Raw genomic sequence first — 27,961 nt, 5'->3', positions numbered from 1 at the left:
CTCAGGAATAAGTTTTAAACTTCCTTTATTATCATCAATACAAAGTACACAAAGTAATTTTCAAGGGGATATTTTTTGTTCAAAGATATATTCACATTAGCAAGAGTTTATTTATTTTATAGATAAAAGTTAGCAGATATGCCATTTTTATATCTTTTACTTTCCAACGACAGTTTGCAGTGTCATTAAAGTCATTATCAATTTTTTTATGATCAGATCTAGAATCTGTGCTTATCAAAAGCTATATGATACCATAAACACAATACATAGTAATAACCTGAACTGCTTTAGTAGAGATGTTGTAGAATAAAGCTTACTTATGCCCACAGATATCACGATGACATCTCCTAATGAGCTCTGAAGAAATATTTGTCATATCATATGATTTTAAAAGATGGGGAGACAGTTACATTAAAAGAATATCATTTTAAAAGAAGATACTTTCATTTCTTAGATTTTAGCATTATAAAATTTACTTTTTTAATCACAAAAGAAAAAGATTTTAAACTAATAAAAATAACATGTACCACTTAAGTAAAATTCTTCATTAAAGTGAGTTTGAGTCTAAGTAGGAAAGGAACCACATTTATTTGATCTTTTAGTATTTAAATCCTTGAAAAAAGCCTATGCTTTGGGCTTCCCTGGTGGCGCAGTGGTTGAGAGTCCGCCTGCCGATGCAGGGGACACAGGTTCGTGCCTCGGTCTGGGAAGATCCCAGATGCTGCAGAGCGGCTGGGCCCGTGAGCCATGGCCGCTAAGCCTGCATGTCTGGAGCCTGTGCTCCACAATGGGAGAGGCCACAACAGTGAGAGGCCCGTGTACCGCAAAAAAAAAAAAAAAAAAAAGCCTATGCTTCACTGCAGAATTAGCACTTTAAGAAAATACTGACAGTAATAACACACTATCAAAATGTATACAAATGGCAGCTACGTAATTTGTATGTTTAATAAGTTAACTATATCCATTTTTCAATTTAATCTCCCGATGAACTACCTCCAATATCAATATTAAGGAGGTCTTTAATTTTATCATATAATACCAACACCAAAGCACCCCCTGTACCACGAAGGATATTGGAGAAGGCACCACGAAAAAATGCGCCAATTCCCTCATGTTGGTATATCTTCACAAAGCAGTCTAAAGTTCCTTTATATTGCCGTTCAGCCTCACCACTCTATACAAAGAAAGACAAAGAGTTTGCCATTATCTTAACATCTTTTATCATAAGACAGATTTAATTTAGCAACAGGGATAGATTAAAATTAACACTGTGTTAAGTATGTTGAGTTAATGGTCATATATTGAGTATTGTTCCCACTGACTGCAAAATACTCATGCTTAAAAAAAAAAAAAATACTCATGCTTTTCAGGCACACTTGAAAAATGGCCACATATTACACTTCACAAATTTTAAAAGATTGGCATCACATACCATGATTTATCCTCTCACCACATTGCAATTAAGGGAGAAATCAAGAACAAAAAAGATAACCAGAAAAATATCACGTTTGGGTATTAAGAAAAACACATCTTAGAAAATATTTAAAACCTAACTAACAACCACAAAACTCAACTAAATTTGTAAGACGCAGCTTGAGTGGTAACTTTAACCACCAGAAATAAAGGAAATAATAAATGCAAGAGAAAGCATAAAAAGTCAAAAGTTAGTTATCTGAAATACTTTGACAAATTTCTAGAAACACTGTTTCAGGAAAAACAAGAAAAGGCGCCCAAATTATTAAAAGTGGCAAAGGTAACATCATTGCAGATGACCCAGAGATTAAGAAAGAGCAAGATGATATTATGAACAACTTTATAACAATTATTTTGAAAACACAGAGGAAATAAATTCCTAAAAAGTATAATTTACCAACAGAATATCAAAAAACTTTATAATATACTAAATTTGTTAAAGAAATTCAATCAGTTGTTATAAATCTTCTCATAAATTAGAAAACCACGTGTCCAGATGGCTTTATATGTGAGTTCTACTAAAAATTCAATGGAAATTTAATTCCAATCTCACAGAAATTATTCCAAAGAAGAGAAAAAGTGGGGAGACTCCCTAACATATTTTATGAGGCTTGCATAGATAGGCCTGATACCAAAATTAGACTAGGATAACGCAAGAAGGAAAAACATGACAAGCTTATGTCACAGAAACCATGGATACAAAAATCCTGAACAAAACCCAGCAAATCAAACCCAGCAAGGGGTATAAAATACAATACATCATGACCAAGCTGGATTGACCCCAGGCATATAAGAAAAATATGATCATCTCGATATAGAAAAAAACATGACCACCATTCATGATTAAGAATTACTGGAATCCATGGGCTTCCCTGGTGGGGCGCAGTGGTTGAGAGTACGCCTGCTGATGCAGGGGACACGGGTTTGTGCCCCGATCTGGGAAGATCCCACATGCCGTGGAGCGGCTGGGCCCGTGAGCCATGGCCGCTGAGCCTGCGCGTCCAGAGCCTGTGCTCCACAGCAGGAGATGCCACAGCAGTGAGAGGCCTGCGTACCACACACACACACACAAAAATTACTGGAATCCAAAACAGAAAGGACCAGTCATAATATAATAAAGGATAACTACGAAAACCCCACAGCAAACATTAAACTTTGTAATCTGTAACATTGAAGGCATTCCTGGTAAGACTAGGACCAAAACAAGGTTGCCAGTTATTACTTCTTTAATGTAACACTGAATCAGAGGTCTCAACCAGTGCAGAAAGGCAAGAAAAGGAATAAAAGGCATAAGAACTGATAAGGAAGGGAAAAAAGCCTGCTATTATTTGCAGATTATATCACTCTGTGTGTAAAAACAAAAAAAAAACTTCAAAGGGTGTACATATAGATTAGTGTTTGTAATATGGCTTAATAAAGTTGTGGGATATAAAATCAAAATGCAAAAATTAAGGAATACTGTTATGAATTGTGTCCCCACAAAATTCATATATTGAAGACCTAACCCCAGAACCTCAGACTGTGACTAAATTTGGAGACCGGGTCTTTATAAAAATAATTATGGTTAAATGAGCTCATTAGAGCGGGCCCTAATCCATTATGATAAGCCTTATAAGAAAAGAAACAGAAAAAGGACCATGAGAAGATGTAGAGAGAAGAAGGCCATCTACAAGCCAAGGAGAGAGGCCCTCAGAAGACACCAACCCTGCTGGACACCTTGACTGACTTTTAACCTCCCAAAGTGTTAGAAAATAAATTTCTGTTGTTTAAGCCACCCAGTCTTTGGTACTATGTTATGGCAGTGGTACGGTTTTATACATATAGCAATGCACACATATATATAAAAATCCACACCCACAATTTTTTTTCTGAATTATTTTGACAGTAAGTTACAGGTATCATTGCCCCTTATTTTTAAACATTTCAGTGTGCATTTTCTAAGAATATTTTCTTACATACCCGAAGTACAGTTATCAAAATCAGACAATTTAACATTGATACAGTACCATTTACTTAATCCACAGTCTATTCGCAAATTAATTTTCAAAAGTGTTTCAGTTTAGTAAACTAGAGCTAGACATAGATCAAGAGGAAACACAGATATAAAAGGAACAACTTTAAGGATAGTCCATAGATGAAGCAATAGGTTAGATATGCTTTACCCTTTCAGGTGGCCCACTGGGTTCTTCCAGGACCATTTTGTAGAGGATAATGAGGATAACTACACCTCACAGCATTGTTCTGAGAATTAAATGAGTTAAAATGCTTAGGACAGTTCTGACACATAATAAACACAGCTTTCTGGCCTCATTATTTTCACTTGCCCTCATGAAACCTATCATATGGGTATACTGAAATTCTTCTCAAGCCATACCTCTAGGTATGTTTTTTACCCCTATGCTGAGAATGTATTCTTCACTGTCTGGAGAAAAAGCCTATTTACTGAGATTTAGCTCTCTAAGAGGCCATATCTGATCACTTTAAGCACTTGGGTACCCCTCCCCTATTGCATTCCTGGAACCTATGCACATTTCTACTTAAACCATTAACAGTATGCCTTCAATACTATGCTATGAATTTGGGTGCAGGTTCTGCCTTATTTTATTTGTGTCACCAGAGCTTGGTGAATAGGCACTCAATTATTTGTTGAATGAATGAATGTAACAAGTAACAGCAATGGAGATTGACTTTATCAAAATTTTGGTTTGGGTATTTACATTTAGAACATACATCATTATAAACAAGTCTTCATCCTTGGAGTTAAAATTTATTTACTTTTATTAAAATATACTACAACAAATGATTACATATATCAGTGGCCTATGACTGGGCTTATTCTACTTAATCTAATAATATTCAGTTAAGATAGACACATGCTCATCTAATCCTTGCCATGCCCCTCCACTCTCCAAACAACAATACATGCTATAGGAGTAAAAGACATTTCTGTTCTGATAGGAGACATGGAAGAAACTTTGCTGGATGATGGCTGCTTTGGGATAGGAAAGAATACAAGACAGAACACATTATGTATTTATTTTAGTAAGTAAAACAAATGGCCTATGCCTTTCAGCCAAAATGTCTCTAAAATTTTAATAAATTACATGTGAATATCAAATACTGGAAAACTCAATTAAGCTTACAAATAATATAAAATACCTGCATCATCATACGTCTTCTAACTGTGTCAAAGGGATAGGAGAGTATTCCAGAGCATGTAGTCACAACTTGAGCAATGAAAAAGGAGACAAGAAAAGGAGTTTCCTTTGGTTTTGGTAATAAGCCCTAGAAAAGAAAAATTATCAAGTAACCATCAAAATTTCCAAAATATCTTAAATCATTAAGTCAAAGGATAATTCTTATAAATATATGAAAGAGGGCTCAGTTATACTTAAAATGCAGTTAAAAAAAACAGTTGGATTTAATGTGGTAAGATTAAAATAATAGCGGGAGATCAATAAAAAATGAGAATCCCACACATGGCTATATTTTAAAAGCGTATTTGAAAAAGAATAGCATATCTGCTATTACAGGAGAAATGTTATTAATAGCACTGAAAACTAGAGATGGCAGCCAGTGACCAAAAAAGTTCCTTCCTGGTTCTTCCTCATAGAGTTGGAAAAGATGAAAGAATGCCTGTTATTATTAACAGATGATGTTTGATAAGCAGCTTTAAAGCTCTAAGCTAGTGAAGAAACATTCCTAAATTTTACAACTACTACAGGTGATAAGAGGAAAGCAGAGGGCGATTAAACATAAATTTTTCTGTGATTAAATAAACATATATAAGATCCTGTAATTTCAATTAATCTATTTATCTGTCTAAAAAAATACACTACAAACTAAAAGTATTATGTCCAGACCACAATAAAAATAACATTCAACTACTGATACATTTATACTAATGAGGGAGGGCAGAGATAATATATAAAACTATTATAAAATTTCCCTCAAGTTTTAATCTTATTTAGTAAATAATACTGGGATTAATTTCATTGCTTCTTTTTAGAAGCATTATGATGTAGTGATTAAGAGCATGGGACCTGTGCTTGCCACATAAATAAATGACTTAGCCATTCCTAGGTTATTTATCTTTAAAATGGGATATATTAAAAGCTATCCTAGAACACTGTGAGGATATAAAGTCCCTAATAAGGTTCTCAAAACTACGCAATAGCTCAAAAAATGGTAGCCATTATTACAATCTTTCTCTTTCCTACCTTATGAAGCGCTATTCACATCTGAACTGACAAGGCAAATTGCAGAACAACCTGGAAAATACAATACAAAATCTAACAGTACCCAATAGATCACTGAGCTATAGTAGCATTTATCATATTTAACTAATTAATTATGCCTTGCCTGCTTTCCATTGATGATAGTAAACTGATAATATGCATGTAAAAAAGTGATAATAAGGGCTTCCCTGGTGGCGCAGTTGTTGAGAGTACGCCTGCCGATGAGAGGGATGCGGGTTCGTGCCGCGGAGCGGCTGGGCCCGTGAGCCATGGCTGCTGAGCCTGCGCGTCCGGAGCCTGTGCTCCGCAACGGGAGAGGCCACAACAGTGAGAGGCCCGCGTACCGCAAAAAAAAAACGGATAATAAAATGAATGTAAAATCAGAAAAACTCTGTTAGAAGATGCCTTCCTATATACCAAAGATCTAATTATGATATAACCTAATCAGCATGTTTTCTATTTGAGTCTTTCGGTGCAAACAGCACAAAAACCTAACGTTTATATTTATGCTTTATATCCAAAGTCAGATCCATAATACAGTTGTAATTTAATTAGGTTATGGCAAAGTCATGATTAAACAGAATGCTATAATATCTCTTATGTCATCATTTATTTTGATTTCTATAATTAAAAGTAAACATACCTGCTGAACATATTACTAATTAGAATAAAAAGAAACAAACAATTTATTTAATATATACTAGTTAAAGTACCAAATTACCTTAACTGTGTCGTAAGTTCCAAAATAAGAGGCTCGGTACACAATGATGCCCTGAACTGAAACACCAAACCCTCGGTATAAACCAACAATTCCATCTGATTTTGCTATTTTCATAATACAGTCACCTAAACCCTTGAATTGTCTCTCTTCAGGACCTAAAATAAAGCCATTTAAAATTTATTAGCAACATTATATCAGATAAACACTTTAATCGAAGTAAATTAAACATTTAACAGATTTAAATTATCTGGAACTAACATTTAGAAATCTTTATAACAAAAAAAAAGGCACAAGTCAAAACCTTTCCATTCATTTAAAGATAATTAAGATGTCAAGTAGTATCTTAAGATATTTTAACTGAAAATATTAATCTCTTATAAAAGCAATCTAATTCAAGCAATCTGACTGGCTTAAAACATTTCAATAAAATTATGAGGAGTTACTAGTCAGCATTCAGAAAATACTTAGGCATGCAACACTCTACAACTTGCCTCAGCTGAAGAGCAAAAGGACGGATGAAGCAAAAAGACAAAGCTAAAAACTAGTAACTTTAAGGATCACTGGCATTTTAGATGAGGTGTCATATTTTTCTAGTGTTTGCTGGTTTTGTTTTTATTTTCCCTTGACCTAGAACTCCTTGATATTTTACAAATATTATATATAGAATACAATCTTTCAAAATAAACTAAGTTCTCCCAATTTTGAGAGGAAACAAAACTACAGAATTGAAATTAAACCAAGGCACGTGTGTTATTTTCAGTTTCTTAACAGTAACAAAAAAATTTGGAATGCCAGTTAAACATCATAGATGAAACTCCTATTCCCATCTTTGTTCAAACTGCCACCCCTTCTGAGGCATTTTCTCTAATCACTTATCTAAATTGATGTCACTCTCTTCTCCTAGATTTTTTTCACGGCACTTTTTTGCTGACAGTATATTTTAGCTATTTATTCTTTTTTTTTTACTACTCGTGATCTCCACTAGACTGTAAGGTACATGAACCAGGAGCTCCATGTTTAATATGGTGTGTGTGTACGTGTGTGTCTATTACACATACACAACCTGTATATCAAGCAGGGCCTGGTTCACCTCACGCACTCAATAATACTCATTGAAAGAATCTCTGCTCCCTTAAGAAATTCTATTAAAATAATAATAAAGAAAAAACAGGTTTAAAGCCAAATAAGCAAAAAAGAGTACATGACAAGAATAAAATCCACAAATTTTAGCAAGATGGAAAGGAGGTGGAGGATGGTAACTCACTAAGTGGAGCAGAGAAAGTTGAAACCTAATTTCTTGCAAAGGGAGATATTGTTGAGAAGCGAGCCATTTGATTCCAATAACCACAGAAAGACTTAAAATTAGAGGAATTAGGTACTATTGTGGTGAGAACAAATTAGCATCCGGATGCTCAAAATCCACAACCTCACCCTGAGTAGCCAAGTGACTTACTCCTCTGTCATCCTCAGAACTGAACACAAGGCTCCAACTTGTGTTGCAGTCACATGGGGCCAACTGAGTGACCTCCACAATTACTGAAAATGACTCACACAAAGATACATCATTGTGAATGTCAGATCATCAGAGATATAAGGTAATTAAAAAGAAAAAAAGCCACATAAAAAGGATCAACAGTAAGAGAATGATTTCTTAAGAGCAGTATTAGAAACTAGAATCCAGATTAATGCTTTCAAAATTGTGAAAGAAAATAATTTTAAATCCAGAATTTTACATATGGCAAAATATTAAAAGGATGAAACACAGACATTTTCAGATATGCAAGATCTCAATTTATCTCCTATCCACCCTTCTCAGAAAGATATCAAAGAACATATCTACCAAAACAAGGGTGTAACAAAAACACAGAAAGATGTGATAAATAAGTAAGGACAGAGGAAAAGGGAATCTCTAGGATGAGAGTTATACACCTAATGTAGAGAGAAGCCAAAGTCAAGACAGCAAAGTAAGTGCATGAAGGGATCTAGGGATCTCTCTAAACAAACAAACTGGAAATAAGTTATAAGCAGTCTCTGTGCTAACTCTTCTTGTTACTACAGTATTGGCCTTCCCCTTCCCTCTTTTAAGAGAAAAGAAAAAAGTAGTACTCTTTAGGCTCTATAACTTTATCATTTGGTTGAGAATAAAATTTTTAGATGGAATACAACACTGTTGTTATAAGCATAACTGAAATAGATAATACAGTGTTCAAAAACACAAAGAAGAAAGAGTATTTCTAAAAATCCCATACCTTTTCCAATATCAACACCTAATCGGGTTCGGGCAAAATCTAGCGGATATACTACACATAAGGATGTTGCCCCAGCGGCTCCACCAGAAGCCAGGTTTGCCAAAAACCACCTCCAGAACTGAAACATATTAATTAAAACATGGTTATTAAACTATAGAATCTGATTTTTAAATACCTTTGTTTTTATAAGGTTAAAAAGCCAGATTTACAAACTGCTTTTATAAAGTGAACACCTATAATAACGCATATATTATCATGCAAAATACTTCCCTTCATGTCCATGCAGCCTTTATTTCTTACCAGGTGGTCTGGGAGATACAGCTTAGATGCTGACATACTAAAATTCCAAGATATTTTAATGTCCTCCAGCAAAAGTAGCCCAAGTTAGCAAAAGAGGCCACATAAGATATTCTGCTCTTTAGACTGTATAAAGTTTTTCGTTAATAATATATTTTAGTTATGACTAAAATGTTAGGCATCTGTGGAGGCTTTAGTGGTTCCCCTTCTTGGCGGCAGTGGAAAGGGACAGTAATACATCATAATGCCACAATTTCACTTTGTATTTTAGTAGAAATAAATGTAAGTAGCTCAAAAATATAATTGTGTTCAAATGCAAACATGTAAATTGGCAGAAATCAATTATAAGGTGGTTGAGTGGCATGTAAGACCTTATTGATCTACTAGTTCACGTGGGCTGTTGAAGTTCTTTTTTTTTTTTTTTTTTTTTTTTTTTGCGGTACGCGGGCCTCTCACTGTGTGACCTCTCCCGTTGCGGAGCACAGGCTCCAGACGCACAGGCTCAGCGGCCATGGCTCACGGGCCCAGCCGCTCCGCGGCATGTGGGATCTTCCCGGACCGGGGCACGAACCCGTGACCCCTGCATCGGCAGGCGGACTCTCAACCACTGCGCCACCAGGGAAGCCCATGAAGTTCTTTTTGATAAACCTTTGAAATGTGCCCTGTTTAAGTCCAATAAACTGCTTTTCAACATCTAGAGCTCACTGGAGAAGAAAGGAATATTTGAATTGGAACTGTCATAGAAAATCTAGGGTACAAGGCCACAGTAACCATTCTAGCTAGTCAAGCTCAGTTTCTTGCTTCTCTAGCTCTTATTTCTAACAATTTTAAGTCTCAGATGCTTTGGGACTCTCAATTTTCTCTTGGCCTGGAATGCCCTTATTTTAATATTTTCTTCCTATCTTTTTAAAACAAAAAGTTATCAAGTTATGCTCTAACTCAAATTCTATTTCTTCCACAAATTCTCTGATCCCCAACCCACCCCAAACTGTATGTAATCATACCCTCTCCCCATAAATACTTCATCTCTCAGAGAATTAAAGGTGAATCATGTGATCAATATGTAAAATGTGTCAACATGTTCCAGATTCTCATTTTTTTAAAATAGTATTTACAATAACTTTCTACTTTCAATTTATAATTATTTGTGTACCTGTCTTGTCTTCTATGGACTATAAATTTCTTCAGGCCAGAATTTTTATTTTTATTTTTACTTGTTGAGATATATTTACACACCATACAGCTCACCCATGTCAAGAATTCAGTTCAATGGACTGTTGGCATATTCACAGAGCCGTGCAACCATTACCAGTTGCAGAACATTTTCTTCACCCCGAAAGGAACCCTGTACCCACCAGCAGTCACTTCCCATCTTCCCAATTCCCCTGAGCCCTACATAAACATTAAGCTACTTTCTGTCTCTACAGATTTGCCTATTCTGGACATTTCCTATACATGAAATAACACAATATGCAGTCTTTTGTGACTGCCTTCTTTCATATAACATGTTTACAAGGTTCATCCGTGTTGTAGCATGTGTTAGCACTTCATTCCGTTTCACTGGCAAATAATATTTCACAACCACATTTTATTTATCCATTCATCAGTTCATGGACATTTAGGTTGTCTACATTTTTATGAGGTCTAGATTCTTAATTCATTTGCTTATTTCAGAAAGCAAGTCATGGGGCCTTGCCCAAAGTGAGAGTAATGCATTCAATAAATATTTGTTTAATGAAGGGTACTCAGACTCCCATCATGCCTTTTAAGTGAAACTCATAAGTTCTACTGTATAGGTAGCCACGGTTCCTAATCACACAGAGATTAGACCAGAAGGTTGAATCTCACCCCAGGGTAGCTAACCCATAGTCTAGAATAACCTGGTAGAAAAAGTAGAACTGGGCCATAGTTTAAGTCTTAGGAATTTGACTCCAGAAGTTCTATGCCGGTTATCAGTAAGGACAGAAATGGAAAAGATATTAAATAATTTTTTTTTAGGTTTCAGTCTACTTTGAGACGGTTGAATCCTATAGATACTCTTCCAATAAAAATCACATATATATAAACATATACTTTTAGTGTAAGTTATTCCTCAAGCATGCATGGATCTCTGGTAAAGAACCTCTCACCATCTGAAAGGTTAGAAGGAATCACTATGATAATAACACTGAACTTAAAAGAAACAAAGAAAATATAGGTAAGTAAAAAAGGGCAATAATGAGAAAACACAGAGCAAACACACACAAAAAGCAGATCATTAGAGACAGAGATAGACTAAGTGACCTGGGAGACAAAGATAAAGAATACAGTTTGATCCCTAGAGCTGTCTTTGGTTCAAATTCCAATGCCAGTGTATCATTGCAAGAAATACCCATTTTTCTTGAAGTAATTTAAGTCTCTGTTTCTTACAAGCAAATAAGCCAAACCAAATATGATATGCAGCACAAAGATTTATAAAGTACATCTTAAATTCTATTTAACCTTTTTCTTTCCTTCCTAGATAAAAGAAAACAGATCCATGACTTTCTGGGTGAATGATCATATAATTTATTATTCAAATGAGGACCCCTCTGATAGTGAAAGTGGGGCCTATGAAAAAGCAGGCAGACACAACATGTATAAACAGTATGGCCAAACTACTAATGGAAGGAAGGAAGGGAGGAAGGGGGAGGGTGGAAGGGAGGAAGGAGAGGGAGATAAGAAATAAGAATCTATGCTGAATGATAATCCTGCAAGTGTTTGTGTAACAAGTCTGTCCCTCCACAATTAAGCTTGAAAATAAAACAGACCCAGGAGAGGTTGTGTATCAGCATAAATGAGTTTTTAATTATAAGTTAGTAATTTCAGATATTACTATACTACAAAAGGAGAGGGCATGAAAAAGAATCAGGCAAGGAGAGGAGAACAAAAGAGTCTAGGGGGTTTGGAGGTAAATAATCCTGTTTATTTGCCACTGCTGACAAATAGATGATAAACAGACTTGATGCCTCCAAGAACAAATACCCTGAGACCAAAGTTCTTTCTAACAGTTTGTCTGGGCATGGAAGAGTGCTGGAAGTTCTAGTCTTCTCTACTGAGGGTTGTGCTGGTAGCTGCTAAGGAGTGGCAGAGGCATATTTTATGCCCAGTTCAGCTAATACTCATCTAGTCTAGTCACCTCAGCTGCGAGAGGAATAGAGTGCAGTAGAAAGAACTAAATTTGGGAATTAGAAAGACATGAACACATGACTAGGGTAAGTGCTTTAAGCTCTGTCTTCTTTCCTTATCTGTACATTTGGGATAAAAATGAGGTAAAAATTCAGTGAAACAGTATATAGTAGGCACACACCTCCCTACCATGGTTTTTTTTTTTAAACTTTTTACTTTGAGATAATTGCAGATTCACATGCATCCTAATACATATGGAGTTTATAAACTTTTCAACCAATTTCCCCCAATGGTAATATCTAGCATAACTATAGCAGAGGAAATTAACACTGATAAAAATCTACCTTATTCATATTTCACCAGTTACACACACTTATTTGTGTGTATATTTAGTTCTATGCCATTTTATCACGTGCGCAGATTCATGTAACCACCAATCACCATGGTGAACAGTTCCATGATAAAGACCCCTCATTGCTACCCTTTTATGGCCACCTCCCTCTCTCCTAGCAACCACTATTATAATTTCCATCTCTATAATCTTCTCACCTTAATAATGCTATATACATGAAATCAGAAAGCAAATATAATTTTTGAGATTGGCTTCTTTTCACTTAGCATTCAAAGTTGCTGTAGGTATCAAAAGTCTGTTCTTTTTTAAAACTGGTAAAATATACATAAAATTTACTGTTTTAGCCATGTTTCAGTATATAATTCAGCAGCACTAAGTACAATACTGTATAAGCATCTTTACTATCTATTTCCAGAACTTTTCATCATGCTAAATATAAACTGTGTACCTATTAAATAATCTCCCTCCCCCCCAGCTCCTGGTAACCTCTATTCTACTTTCTGTCTCTATGAATTTGCCTTTTCTAGGTCCCTAAGGGGATTATACAGTATTTGTTTTATCAAAGGGTTGTTCCTCTGTATTGCTGAGTATTTGTTTTATCAAAGGGTTGTTCCTCTTTATTGCTGAGTAATCTTCCATGGTGTGATGTACCATAGTTTGTTTAAGCATTCACCTGTTGAAGGAAATCTGGGTTATTCCCAAATTTTTGTCTATAATGAAACAATCTTCTATGAACATTGTATACATTGCTTTTTTTGTGAACAGAAGTTTTTATTCTCTGGGATAAATGCCCTAGAGTTGGACTGTATGATAAGCATATGTTCAGTTTGTAAGAAGCTGTCATACTCTTTTCTAGAGTGGCAATATCATTTTACATTCCCACCAGCAATGTAAGAATGATTCAGCTCCTCTGCGTCCGTGCCAACATCTGGTGTTGTCACCATTTTAGCCATTCTGGTAAGTGTGCAGAGATACCTCACTGTGGTAGATCAACCACTTTTAAATCACATACACTGTACTTGTTTTTTCTACCTTCTCTGCTTCTTTTAAGACCAGGTAAGAAACCAAAAATATTGACTTTTCTTTTTCAGTTCTTTTTTTTTCTTCCCCACTTTTCTTGGTAGGGGGATGGGAGCAGAGATAGGATACCATTTTGATGTCCAAGGGGAGAAATAAAATGGTCATTAGTATCCAGATTTAGTAAATAATATATATTTAAACATTACACTATTACTTGTGACTGAATACCTTTACATTCTAAATAAGATAGCATGCTCTTTATAGGTATACTAAAAATGTTTTTACCTCAGGCTCTACTAATTTGAAATTTATTACAGAATTTTAGCACGGATCAAAGTTAACTTCAAAAATTTTAGAGCTATGTTATTTACACTATTAGAGATAGATGTTAGTAATATAAATTTTCTGGTTAATTCTGGAGTTAATTGCTCCATTTGGCTTAGTCTTATAGGAATTATCTTTTGGGGAGATGGGGTGGAAAATGTTCAATAAAGAGTTAACTCAGCTGGCCTGTGTTGCCCAAACCCTATACACACTGAAAAGATCTTCAGGACCACCCTTGCTCAAACTCAAAGGTTCCTTTGAGATAACCGTCTGAGCCCTTGGAATATCCTACCTAATTAGAGTGTCTTTATATACCTGAAGCTTTGGGTAACACCAGATAGTTTATACTAACCTTGATTTATGGTGAACACCCCTTTGTATGCTTTGGGCTAAACTATATCAGTTTGACCTCTTGAGTGGGTGGGGGCAGCGGCTGGAGACTGAGTAGCTAAGGTCAGTCACATTACACATGCCTATGAAACTGACTCCCCAAAAAGCCTGGCCACCATGGCTCAAATGAGCAACCCTATTTGGCAGCACATTATATGTGCTGTCATACATTATTGCTGGGAGAATTAAGTGCTGTCCAGGTGACTCTACAGGAGAGGACAGCTAGAAGCTTGCACCTAGTTTCTCCTGGATTTTGTCCTATGTGCCTTTTCCCTTTGTTGATTTTAATCTATATCCTTTTGTTGTAATAAACCATTAGTATAACAGCTTTTCTGAGTTCTCTGAGGCCTAGTGAATCGCTGAACATGAAGATGGTCTTGAGGACCCTCTGACATAGGTTCTTAGTCAAGAGAAGTTCCAACTATTAGAGTTGTTACCTAAAGATGACAAACATTTTTCTGAGTGCCTACCATAAAAGCACAGCACTGGGACTTCCCTGGTGGTGCAGTGGTTAAGAATCCGCCTGCCAATGCAGGGGACACAGATTCGAGCCCTGGTCCGGGAAGATCCCACATGCCATGGAGCAACTAAGCCTGTGCACCACAACTACTAAGCCTGCGCTCTAGAGCCCGTGTGCCACAACTACTGAAGCCCACGCACCTAGAGCCCATGCTCTGCAACGAGAAGCCACCGCAATGAGAAGCCTGCGCACCGCAATGAAGAGTAGCCCCCACTCACCGCAACTAGAGAAAGCCCACATGCAGCAACAAAGACCTAACACATCCAAAAATAAATAAATAATATTTTTTAAAAAATACCAATTACTTAAAAAAAAAAAAGCACAGCACTACAGTAAGCACTTTATGTGTCTTTACACGTTTAGTCTCATCTAAACCTTACTCATCTAAACCTCATGAGGTAGGTATTCTTCTATCCAATTTTCAGATGAGGAAACTAAAGATCAGAGAGGCGATATTCAAAAATTCACACAGCTAAATAAGCTGAGTGCCAGGACCTAAATCCAGATCTTCTGAATCTAAGCGTAAAGAATTTTCTTTGTTACCTTTATACCTCCAACTGCATAATAGCGCAAAGCACTCAATAAAGGAAATAAAGGGTCTAAAAGGAAATTAATGGAAATAGCAACAAAGAAATGTTCCATAAATAGTTGCTTTTAAAGAATCTGCTAGGACAGCTTGGTTGGTTGGCTGGGGGAAGAGAAAAAGACAAAGGATGAAGGGGTAGAGAGACTTTATAAGGGCGGGTGAGGGGAAGATCTTTACAGTAATGTAGGTCGTCTAGTGTATACGGAGGTAACAAAACAAATGGAGACCAGGACAAATGACACATAGTTCATACAAGTAGGAAATTGTGAAAATGAGATTTTATAACCAAGGGAGTGATTACCCTGAAAAGTAAAAGCACCTTTGTGATTAAAAAAAAGAGAATTCTCTAACTTTTTTGAAATTAATTTTTATTGGAATATAGTTGCTTTACAAGAGAATTCTCTAAGTTAAATTTATCATTTTCCTGTATTTGACTTGATCTTCCTACACACTTTAATCTCAGCCAAATAGAGCCTCAGTCATAAAGAAGAAACAATTTGCTTCTTTAGGAAATAAATTACTTCAGAATTAGGAAATACACATTTGTTGACTGCTTTTTTTGCTTATCAAAACCAGATTAAATGCTGAATTTTTCTAGTGCAGAATAGGGATTATAAAATGTAAATTATATTAAAATTAATATTTATTCAGAGAAATATTGTGTTGAGACAAAACATCTCTTAGTTATTAAAACTGTGTTAAGAGGTTTAGAGAAACTGGTAAAAGTTAATACAATTCTATGTTTTCCATATGTCATTTCTATAACTTAATACATATTATAGTATGCTAACAGTTACTATGTTTTTTCTCAGGTATTATTAATCTTTTTTTTAAGGTATTTATTTATTTATTATTTTTATTTATTTATTTTGGTGTGCTGGGTCTTCGTTGCGGTGCATGGGCTCTCTGTTGCAGCATGTGGGCTTCTCTAGTTGTGGTGCATGGGCTCTAGAGCACATGAGCTCAGTAGATGCAGCTCGTGGGCTTCTCTAGTTTTGGTGCACGGGCTCCAGAGTGCGTGGGCTCAGCAGCTGCAGTGCGTGGTCTCTTTAGTTGTGGTGCGTGGGCTCCAGAGCAGGTAGGCTCAGTAGTTGTGGCGTACAGGCTTCTCTCTAGTTGTGTTGCACGGGCTCAGTTGCCCTGCAGCATGTGGGATCTTAGTTCTCCAACCAGGGATTGAACCCATGTCTCCCACATTGGAAGGCAGATTCTTAACCACTGCCACCACCAGGGAAGTCCCTAACAGTTACTATGTTTTAACTATTATTTTTTTCCACCATTTGAGCACCTCCTCTCCAAATAAAACCCCACAGGTAATGAATGGATAAAGAAGATGTGGTACATATATACAGTGGAATACTATTCAGTCATAAAAAAGAATGAAATAATGCCATTTGCAGAAAGATGGACTAGAGATCATCATTCTAAGTGAAGTAACTCAGAAAGAGAAAGACAAATACCATATGATATCACTTATATGTGGAATCTAAAATATGACAGAAATGGACCTATCTATGAAACAGAAACAGACTCACAAACATAGAGAACAGACTTGTGGTTGCCAAGGGGGATGGGGGTGGGGGAGGAAGGAGGGAGAGGCTGGGGTTAGCAGATGTAAGCTGTTTTATAGAAAACAGATAAACAACAAGGTCCTACTGTATAGCACAGGGAACCACATTCAATATCCTGGAATAACCATAATGGAAAAGTATATAAAAAAAGAATATATATATATACATATATGTATAACTGAATTGCTTTGTCATACAGCAGAAATTAACCAACACTGTATTGATAAATCAACTATACTTCAACTGAAAAAAACTCTCAAGTAAGACAAATCCAACTACTTCTTAAAAAATTTTAGAGATATTAAAATATAATTACCTGTTTTTCCTAAAAATAAAACTACCATATGACCCAGCAATTCTACTCCTGGGTGTATATCCAAAAAAATACAAAAACACTAACTCGAAAAGATACATGCACCCCAATGTTCAGAGCAGCATTATTTACAATTGCCAAGGTATGGAAGCAATCTAAGTGTCCATCAACAGATGAATGGATAAACAAGATGTGGTATACATAAACAATGGAATACTATTGTGCTATAAAAAAGAATGAAATTTTGCCATTTGCAGTAACATGGATGGACTTTGAGGGCATTATGCTAAGTGAAATAAGTCAGAGAAAGACAAATACTGTATGATCTCACTTATATGTGGAATCTATAAAATACAACAAACTAATGAATAAAACAAAAGAGAAGCAACTCACAGATATAGAGAACAAACTAGTGGTTACCAGTGGGGAGAGGGAAGGGGGAGGGGCAGACAGGGATGGCGGAAAAAAGGGGTTACTATGAGACAATATGAAATCATGTGTGTAAAACTTTTGAAAATTGCAAAGTATAATTTAAAGAATCTTTCATTCAATTAAAAAATAACAAAATAAAATAAACAATAATTACCTGTTTTTCTTCATTAACTCCAGACATGAACAGTTGTTTGTATTTGTCTTTGAAAGCAAAGTTTAGAGCTTGTGTTGGAAAATACCGGATAACATTTGCCAAATTGCCACGCCAATAACTGAAGAAACCTACAAAAGAAAATATAATAAATATAAACTTATATTGTATTATTGTTAAATAATTTGCATAGTTTTAACAAACTTAGCTGTTCAAACTATCTAAAACATCTTTTCTCATGAGAAAAAAAATAAAGTTTACATGTGTCTCCAACTGAAGAAAAAAGGCAGTGTTAACTCCACGTACCCCATTTCAATTTTGTTCATTTCCAATAGGAAGCCTTGAATGCCTAAAAACCTATGGAAAGCATTACCAGTTGAATATAGGGCTCTTTAGTAGTAGAAAAACAGAGCTTACTAGTATTTGTCAGAGAAGCTAGTAATCCTTAGCCTCATTTCCAAATCATAAAATACAATTCCTATGGTGACAAGGCTATTGGAACAAAACTGTTTTGTATCTACACTCCTGAGAATGAGAAAGGGATAAAAGAGTCTTATCTTTATATTTTAAAACCTAGCCAAAAAAGAATCAATTTACAATTCAAGGCAGTCTCCAGAGGCTAGATGGAGAGATAGTAGGAAACTTTCAAGGTCAATAATCTTCCCACTTCAGATCTCCATGGAATGACCAAACTTTATAATTCAGTCACTGTGTTACCCTGATAATTCAAAATTCAAAACTGCCTTTATAATCCATAGCTGCCCTGGAATACAACAGGCTAGCCCTTCAGGACCCATAGCTGTTTTTACAGATGGTTTGACTCTGCTACTCTGAATAGGATACCTCTAGTCCCAGCTGGGAGAATAGGATACCCAGAATCAGTCTTCTAAAGATAAAAATACAAATGAAGATAATCTCAGTTGACTAGGCCCGGTGCTCAGAAACTGAAAGTTAGATTAGATAAACACACAAAGGGAAAGATATTTATTTGTTAAATAACTATACTTTGTGGGAAAAAACACTGAATATTGGTGATCCCAAGCTAAATATAAAGCAGTTGCACAAAGGCAATTAAGTATATTAATAGCAAGAAATCTTCTCAGTCCTCACAGCTGATTCAGTTACAAGGCATTCAGTTGTAGGCATAAATGACTAGGGCATTTAACACATAATGGTAATAGCTACAACTTCTTGAGCAATTAATATGTGCCAGGCACTGGCAAACGCTTTATATATTTCATTTCATCACCACACTATGCTTATGACATACGTTCTCCTATAATACCCATTTTATACATGCATAAATTGAAACTTTTATAAGTTTGGAAACTATAACCAGGATTTTGAATCAAGGCTTCTGTCTGTCTCCAAAGCTCTACTTCAGCTTTGGGTTTCTGGAGAAACAAATCTTAGAGAACTCCTAAAATTATTAAAGTATGGTAAATAAAGCTCTATTTTTTAAAAAATGGAAAATGATTACTGTAAAAATTTTTGAGGCAATATTAACAAAACAATAATACTAATTTCTAGGAACTGCTTTTTATTCATTTAATTCTCATAATCACCCATGATGTAGGTACTATTAGTCTCTCCATTTTAAATATGGAGAACTGAGTTAAAAAAACTTCTACGGCAGAGAGAAGTTAGTTAAGTAACTTGCCCAGTGTCACTTAGTCAGAAAACTGTAGACTTGGATTCAAACTCAAGCAATCTGGCTCAATAATTCAGTCCCTTAACTATAATACTTTTCCATAAATAATTTAATCATACAAATATTTTCTGTACTAAGAAAGGTTAACAATTTTTCTTTAATGGAAGCAAAATAAAAATCTTAAAACATGAGAAATATAAGCAAATTATAAAGGAATATTTCTTGCTAGTTATGGCCACATTGAATTACTGAGGGAAGTTGGTGAATCTAACTTTTGGAGGTATTTTTAGAGATTTTTAAGTTCTTCATAGTTAATAAAAAACATTTAATAACATAGTTAAGCATTTTTATTTTGTGAGGTCAGATCTGTGGAAGAGAAATGTTGAAAGTAAAATGTGACGGTGTAAATGATACTGAAGAATAAGGTTTGATTTTCTAGACCATGTTTTATAGTAACACAACAACAGACTACTAGCAGAGGATCTTAAAAGGATAAAGAAGAACATACTGGCTGAAGAACTACAATCTGATCAAATGGGATTTAAGTTGAAATCATCATTTGTTTAAAAAAAAAACAAAGTAATAAACTGAGTTTAAAAAAGTGTCATGGGGCTTCCCTGGTGGAGCAGTGGTTGAGAGTCCGCCTGCCGATGCAGGGGACACGGGTTTCTGCCCCGGTCCGGGAGGATCCCACATGCCACGGAGCGGCTAGGCCCGTGAGCCATGGCCGCTGAGCCTGCGCGTCCGGAGCCTGTGCTCCGCAACGGGAGAGGCCACAACAGTGAGAGGCCCGCGTACCGCAAAAAAAAAAAAAAAAAAGTCATGTATCAAAAATGTATTAGAATTCCCATTTTATACACGGCTCTTATTTATAATAGTCATTCTGGAAATGGTTGATTCAGCTAGATGGTATTGAGATATTATAGGTTTCAGATTATGAGTTATTAGTTATAATTATGATTATAGTACTGAATTAATATTTATTTCACAAAAAGTATCATATAAATATAAGAATAGGATAAAGGTTTGTAACTTTGGCTAATGTACTGAATATAAATGGAAGATTCTGATGACAAAGACATCTGCAAATTAACGAGACCATGACAGAGTGACAGATTTATGACTAAAGGGGTTTGCTAGCATTGACAGAAGAACATATTCCTTTTAGCAAGATTGTATTTGCATGAAAAAACCTAGAGGATTCATCAAAACAACTGTCAATGTCTCAATGAAAAATCTAGAAATAAAAAAATCCTTAGAAGTATAACAGTGGCAGCTCTTAAAGAGTTATATATGAAAAAGTATCTCACACACATAAAATACTTTTGCCATGTATTTCTCAGGATTCATGGATTCCCTGGAGCTACAGATATCAGGTTAAAAACCCCTGCTTTAAACTCTTTTTCCACAGATCATACTTAAAAAACTTATTCCCTTCTTTGCATCTCACTGCTGTACCATGCTTTTAGGAGCTCCAATGTCTTAGTAGGAGTGCAAAGAGGAGGAACCTCAAAGTGGAACTCTGAATGCATCTTCTATAGAAATATTATTTCTGGGGACCAGGTTTCAAGGTTTTATCCACATGTACTCTCAGTACACTGTGTACTATGTAGGTTCTTTAGATAGATTACAAAAATCTACTCTACATGTAATGCAAATTTATCCCAAATACATTCATTTACAAATGAACATAAGGAATACATGTTTCTAAATTTAGGAATGTATTCAAAATGATAAAAGAGTTAAAATTTATTGAGCACTAACTATGCAATAGATACGTGGCTGAGTATTTTACAGGCATTATCTTGTTTAACCGTCGCAACTACCATATGAGGTAGGTAATATTTTTACACCTTGTATAGAACTGAGAAAATTGAGGTTGAGAGAGGTTAAATAAAAATTGTTCAAGGGGCTTCCCTGGTGGCGCAGTGGTTGAGAGTCCGCCTGCCGATGCAGGCGACACGGGTTCGTGCCCCGGTCCGGGAAGATCCCACATGCCGCGGAGCGGCTGTGCCCGTGAGCTATGGCCGCTGAGCCTGCGCGTCCGGAGCCTGTGCTCCGCAAAGGGAGAGGCCACAACAGTGAGAGGCCCACGTAACGGGAAAAAAAAAAAAAAAAAAAATTGTTCAAGGTTACAAGGTAAGGGAAAGGTTGGGACTTAACTCCAGAATTTTCTAGATCTATCTGACTCCAGACCTAGAGCTATTAAATCTCTATTGCCTCTAGGTAAAAATCCATTTTGGATAAAAACAGTAGTACTTTGTGGTCAGAATAAAACAAGGGAAAAGCAAGTGTGATGCAAATGTAGCAGTATTTGACTCTCTAGTTACACAGAACAAAAGGACAGTTTCCTAATATATAATCACAAAACTGATAGAGACAAACATAGGGGTTGTGGTATATTTCTCTGCTAATAGCAGAACATCTAAGTTTTTTTTTTTTTTACTTAATTGCTAAGTAAAAATAATCTCTTCAAAATTTAAGGGTGAGAAAAACCTACTCTGAACTTAATTCTGAGAAAATAATTAAGAATACAGAACTGATGGGAAAATGGGAAAAAGTTACTGGGCCATTTACTTGTCCACTTACTAGCCAAGAATGGAAATGCTAGGCATGTTTGGGTATACAGTTGACCCTTGAACAACGTAAGGGTTAGGGTGCTGATTATCCTTGCAGTCAAAAATCCAAGTAATAACTTGTAGTCAGCCCTCCCTATATGTGGTTCTTCCATAACCACGGTTCTGCAACCATGGATTCAACCAACCAGGGATCAAGTACTGTAGTATTTGCTACTGGAGAAAAAAAAAAATCCATGTGTAAGTGGACCCACACAGTTCAAACCCGTGTTGTTCAAGGGTCAACTGTATATTCTAGACTAGCAGGCTCCAACATGCTTTGACAGTCTGCCTATCAGTTAAAAAAATGTAATCATGACTCTCAAATATGTACATACTTAAAAAAGTAAATAATATACCTTTGCTACTATACTACCCTGTTATGTACATTTGTAAAACTATTCCAAAAGAGAAATGAAAGAATGAGTTAAAGATTCTTCATATACACAGCACTGTAAATCAACTATACTCCAATAAAAATTTTAAAAAAAAGATTCTTCATTTAAACATCTTTTATTTGGTACCAAGTGCATAGGAACAAAGTTCTTGGTCTTATGGAGCTTACATTTTGAGAAAGACAGACAATGAACAAATAAATATGTTCAAGAAAAAAATAGTATATGTAGTTGGAGAATGAGGAAGGGCTATTTAGATAGGATGGTCGGGAAAAACTTTTAGATATTAGGGCACAACTGAGCATTTGTTTTAATAGTTAAAAAATAGTATTTTCAGATATCTTGCTAATCATGATGTTTTCATACTATCATCTGCTATTATCTCAAGGCACCCTTAGGATGAGGTCCATTCTTAAAAATAGTGTATGTGAATCTATATTTCAAATAGTATTCTTGACAATTTCAAATATTCAAATAGTCTTCTTATCTCTATAAATCCATTTATCTGAGCCAACATAAACTATAATATGTTCATTATACAATAATTGAGTAAGGGTACCTGTTATCCCCTTTACCCTGTGTAACTCCTACTCTTTTTTTCAGGATACCTTAGCATCCTGTGATATATAACTGACATTTGGCCAACCATAGGTGCCAGTGCCAATTCATTTACTAAATATCAGTAAAGTTTATGTTCCCATTTTATTTAGATAACACATATACCTAACATTTTCTTTCCATACCCCAAAATATCATCTTCAAGATATAAAAACCTCCCTGCTTTAGCCTTCAGGAAAATATGTTTGGAAAAGTTCAGATTAAAGACAGCTGATGAATTCATGGCCAGGAATACCTAAAAGAGAAAAGAGTTCTGGTAGGCTCTTAAACATGAGATTTAGAGATAACATCTTTAAAAGCCTATGTTACAATATATTAAATAAAACAATTATAATAATTAAAATATATTTACCGATGCATAGCTTGCTCAGTGAAAAAAATCACAGCACAGACACCAAAATGTTAACTGTGGTGATGTTAGCAGTGCTTTTTAAAAACTTTTTGTTTCTCTATATTTTTCAATTTTCTATAGTAAACATGCATTATTTGTGTAATACAGGTTTAAAAAGTACTAAATAAAAGTACACATACAAAGTTGGAAGGTCATAATACCAACTAAAGAATAGAATAAATTTTTAAAAAAGCATTAGTCAGGATAAATCCAGAAGCTTTCATAAGCCAAGGAAAGCTTATAAGAAGTATCAAAGACACCCAAGGAGGTGTTTAAAGCTATGTTCAGAGGAAGAATGAAGAGCTCTCTCCTTGAGGTGTAAAGAAAGAGATAAGGTAAGAAGATAGTGAGAGAGCATCTAGTTGTGCCTTCTGAATTCATTGTCTCTTATGCTTATTCCATATTGCCTAAAGAAAGGAAAAGTTATCAGTAAAACTTGAGCAAACAGGAAAAACAAGAGAAACTTCAGAACACTGAGAATGTAATGTATCTTGACTTTCACAAAAGAGACAGAAGGTAAATTCCAGAAAATAACAGCCTCAGAATATGATTGCCTAGTAAAGTTCCATAATGATTTAGCACAGTGATTCTCAGCGCTACCAGGTTCAAGTCTTCTATACATAATAAATATTTTACAATGTCTCCTTTACTATCTAGAAGTAGAATTCAAAGACAATGACCTCTTCACTAGTTCAAAAAAAATCAATATAATGCCCTTTCTGCTATATACGAAGAGAAAATAAGAGTTTATAATAAAATATATATATTACTTAGTAAATTGGTGAGGCGTGATCACATCATAGACATAACAGTCCAATGCTTGCCTCTATTTATAATGAATCAGTTGTGCTTAAGACACACGTTGACATTTGGAAAAAAGGGCTTAATAAATATATCTATACAATCATCATGAATTCAATAGTTAAAAATGCAGATGATATAAGTAGTGACTAAATATCACACACAGAATTGCTAACATGAGTTTTCACAATGATGAACTCTCAGTAAAATTCTGAATAAAACAAAATATAATCTTTCCTCTACTTACAAGATAGCTGCATTACTAGATCACTGTGTGATTCTGCCCCAGACAGTTTGTGTTTATAGGTAAATAGGAGTTCGTTTCTAGGCTTAGATAATCATAAACAGGTTTTACTGCTACGTGAATGTCCAGTGGGAGATCTGAGTCATGAGGTTGCAGGGCAAGTCTTTGTTGTGTAGGACTGGCCATGTACAGCAGCAGCAGGATGTTTAGCAGCCCTGGATTTTGCCTTTCATATCATTGCAATTAGGGATTACTCCCCTCTATCTTTGTGTTAAACAAAAAATTCCTCACAAGTTTCCAAAAATGCCCCTAGATGGCAATATTATCCCTGTTTTGAATTACTAATCTTTTAGCATAGCATATACCATGGTGTACTCGTAACAAGGCCTTGTATACACTAGAAAACATTTTCTTAAAATTCTGCTTAAAGGAAGCTGGAACCAGAATACTATTCATAATAGTCTCAATTTACAAGAGCCATACGGAATAAATTTAGGTTTAAATACTACAAAAAACATTTAAAATATCAAACGATTTAGCACTGGTCAGCACAATCTATCCAGAATATTTAACTTTACCTGACTGTATATTTAAAGCAGATTAGCAAATAATAAAGAGGCTCCTACTTCTCCGAAGAGGAATGGGAAGCTTGCTCTGATAAAATGGGAGTGAGAAGATGTGAACCACTCACTTACCATTAAAGATCTAAACTCAGCTCCCAGATGGGCACTTTAAATCCACAGTTTAGATGATGACTTAACAGTCTACCCTCAACCTGAAATACTCTGCTTGTGCGATCCTAGCTCCCTGACCAGGGACTGAACCCGTGCCCCCTGCAGTGGAAGTGAGGAGTCTTAACCAATGGACCACCAGGGAGTTCCCAGGAATCCTTTTTTATGGGAAGAAGAGTAACCTGCCCTAGACTTAGGAGTGAAAGAAAGGACTGCACTGGAGTTGAAGCCACTACACTTCTTGTTCAGAATACACAATAAATAGACCTCTTTCCTTTTTAGAGTTCATATAGAGGTTTCAATTGAATCCAACTATATCAGAAAATTTCTGATCAATTTATCCTCTTATCCACTTAGCTAACTTAAGGAGCCATTCAGTAAGAAGAGGGCATTGAATGATTAATAAAGCATTTTCATTATCTAGTCCTTGAAATCATTTCAATATTAATGGAAAAAAACTCCACAAAGAACCAAAATATCAAAACTTTAAGTAAAAACAGAGCCTGACGCAAAAAAATTAATACTGATCCTGCCTTTACTTAAAATTTTTATATCTTGCTCATCATGGGTTTTTCGCATTAATTTCGATTTTTAAAAATACTGCATTAAAATATTATTTGTTTCTACTACTGAGGTTTTTTTTTGGCGTCCCCCTAAAATTTGGGCGTACGTGAGTGCCTCCTTGGTCTCAGCCCTGGTCTTTAGTAGTTCTTGAGAATAAACAGAACCTCTTTTCACTGAATACGTACTAGATACTGAGAGGCCCCAATGCTTCCATATTTGGAATACTTCTCTTAATATTTCAACAAATATTTAAGCAACTTAAAGCACCTATTAACATACAGCCAAGGGCCTGATGGCATCTACCCCAATACGGGGAGGTCAACCATTTTCCTCCTGAGCCAGACACAGGTGCATGGAGGTGCAGAGCCTCCTGCGAAGGAGAAATTTAGAGAAAGAGAAGGTGGTGGTCTCCCCTGTCCCAGGACTGGTCACGTGTAGGCCTTCTTGGCCCTGGGAAACCAGAGCCTCTTAGACCGGTTAAGAAATTGAATTATCGAAGTCAAAGAAAACAAACTCATCACCGACACACACGGCCGTGGCGACCGCAAGCGTCCCCGCCCGGGCCACCCACCCGCTTTTCTGGAAAGCTGAACCGGCGCGGGGAGAGGCTGGCGCGGCGGCCTCGCGTACACACCCTGTTCACGGGGAATCCGCACCAGGCAGTCCATGAGGCCTTTGTACTGGGCCTCGGGGCTGATCTGCTTGGACGACGCCTGCACCTGCAGCAGCAGCTTTACCCGCTCGACGGGCGCCACCGTCGTCTTGGACACGGCCGCCGCCACCCCGCCCGCCAGCAGGTCCTTCCCAAAGGACGCGGCGTCAAAGAGCTGCTTCTCCGCTTTCTTCTCCAGCTTCTTCTTCGGAGGTACACTCTGCATGGTGGGACGATGGACGTAAAATCGGGCAGCAGAAGCTCGAAACGAGAGCGGGGGAGACAGACGAAGGGAAGCCAAAAACCGCTTCAGCGTCGTCGCGGCTGGAAAACGGCGCTCAGCACGCCGGGAAACCAGCGTGCCGGGGGTGCGGAGCTGCGCAGGCGCCTCCAACCGCCTTCCGCCACCCGGCGCCGGCCACGTGACTCCCGACACGTGGCTACTCCGCGTGGTGCAAGTCTCTTAAAGTGTCTTGGCAAGTGTTGGTGCGGGGCTGTCCTTGCGGCAGGCAGGGCTAGGAGGCCAGTGGGTTCTGACCCAGGAAGGTGCGGGAACGGTCGCGGGAAAACCAGTTCTGTATAAGGAAATTTAGTAGCCCAAACCAGGACAGAGCAATAAACCAACTGTGTGGGATTAACCGAGTTTAGTTTTAGTTCCCAGGGTAACCCTTAGGCCAGGTACTGGGACGTCGCCTGTTAAGAACCCTGCGGCAGAGCAGGGGGTGAGCAGCGGGCTATCCAGCGAAGCTTCATCTGCCGCTCCCCATCGCTGGAAGTACCGCCTGAACCATCGCTGGCCTTACTGCCTGAACCATCCCCAGCTTCCCTGTCCTCGGAAAAATTGTCTTGCATGAAACTGGGCCTTGGTGCCAAAAAGGTTGAGGACCACTGCCTTACACCTTCTGTTAGAAATTGCTTTAATTTCTGCTCGTCTAATTTAGCAGGGGTCATTTGTCTAGTCACTGTCTGGTTTTACTGACTGCACCCCATAACACAAGATGTTCCTCTTTCTCCTGTATTTTATTTAAATTGGTAATTCTGTATAGAGCAGTGGTGCTCAAGCCAGACTGCACACTCAAAGGTGGGGAGTGGGGGAGTGTTTAGTCTAACTGATGATTGGCTTAGGTCCTGTTAAATCAGGATATCTAGAAGTGAACCCTGGTGTCTGTATTTGAATTTGAATTCCCCAGGTAATTCTTTTTTTTTTTTAGATTTTTTTTTTTTAAGCCTTGTATTTTCTTTTCTTCCTTTTTTAGGAATAATTAAATTTTGGCTGCATTGGGTCTTCGTTGCTGCCCATGGGCTTCCTATTGTTGCGGAGCATGGGCTCTAGGCACCTGGGCTTCAGTAGTTGTGGCACTCGGGCTCAGTAGTTATGGCTCATGGGCTCTCGAGCACAGGCTCAGTAGTTGTGGTACACAGGCTTAGTTGCTCCACGGCACGTGGGATCTTCCCAGACCAAGGCTCGAACCTGTGTCGCCTGCATTGGCAGGCGGATTCTTAACCATTGCGCCA

The 27,961-nt window shown here is 36.8% G+C and overlaps 1 protein-coding gene across 1 annotated transcript; it reads right to left on the bottom strand.

Annotated features, from left to right (window-relative positions):
• Positions 1–8: 8 nt before the first annotated feature.
• On the bottom strand, positions 9–26,717 carry SLC25A31 (solute carrier family 25 member 31). The gene is made up of 6 exons (XM_004265118.3): positions 26,429–26,717; positions 17,788–17,915; positions 8,682–8,799; positions 6,433–6,587; positions 4,633–4,758; positions 9–1,174 (listed from the first exon to the last, which is right to left on the bottom strand). The coding sequence occupies exons 1-6, from the start codon at positions 26,670–26,672 to the stop codon at positions 974–976; spliced, it is 972 nt and encodes a 323-aa protein (XP_004265166.1). The 5' UTR covers positions 26,673–26,717; the 3' UTR covers positions 9–973.
• Positions 26,718–27,961: the final 1,244 nt, after the last annotated feature.

Source organism: Orcinus orca, chromosome 4 (genome assembly GCF_937001465.1).
Source record: "Orcinus orca chromosome 4, mOrcOrc1.1, whole genome shotgun sequence".
Lineage (NCBI taxonomy): Eukaryota > Metazoa > Chordata > Mammalia > Artiodactyla > Delphinidae > Orcinus > Orcinus orca.
This window is presented reverse-complemented; position numbering and strand designations above follow the sequence as displayed.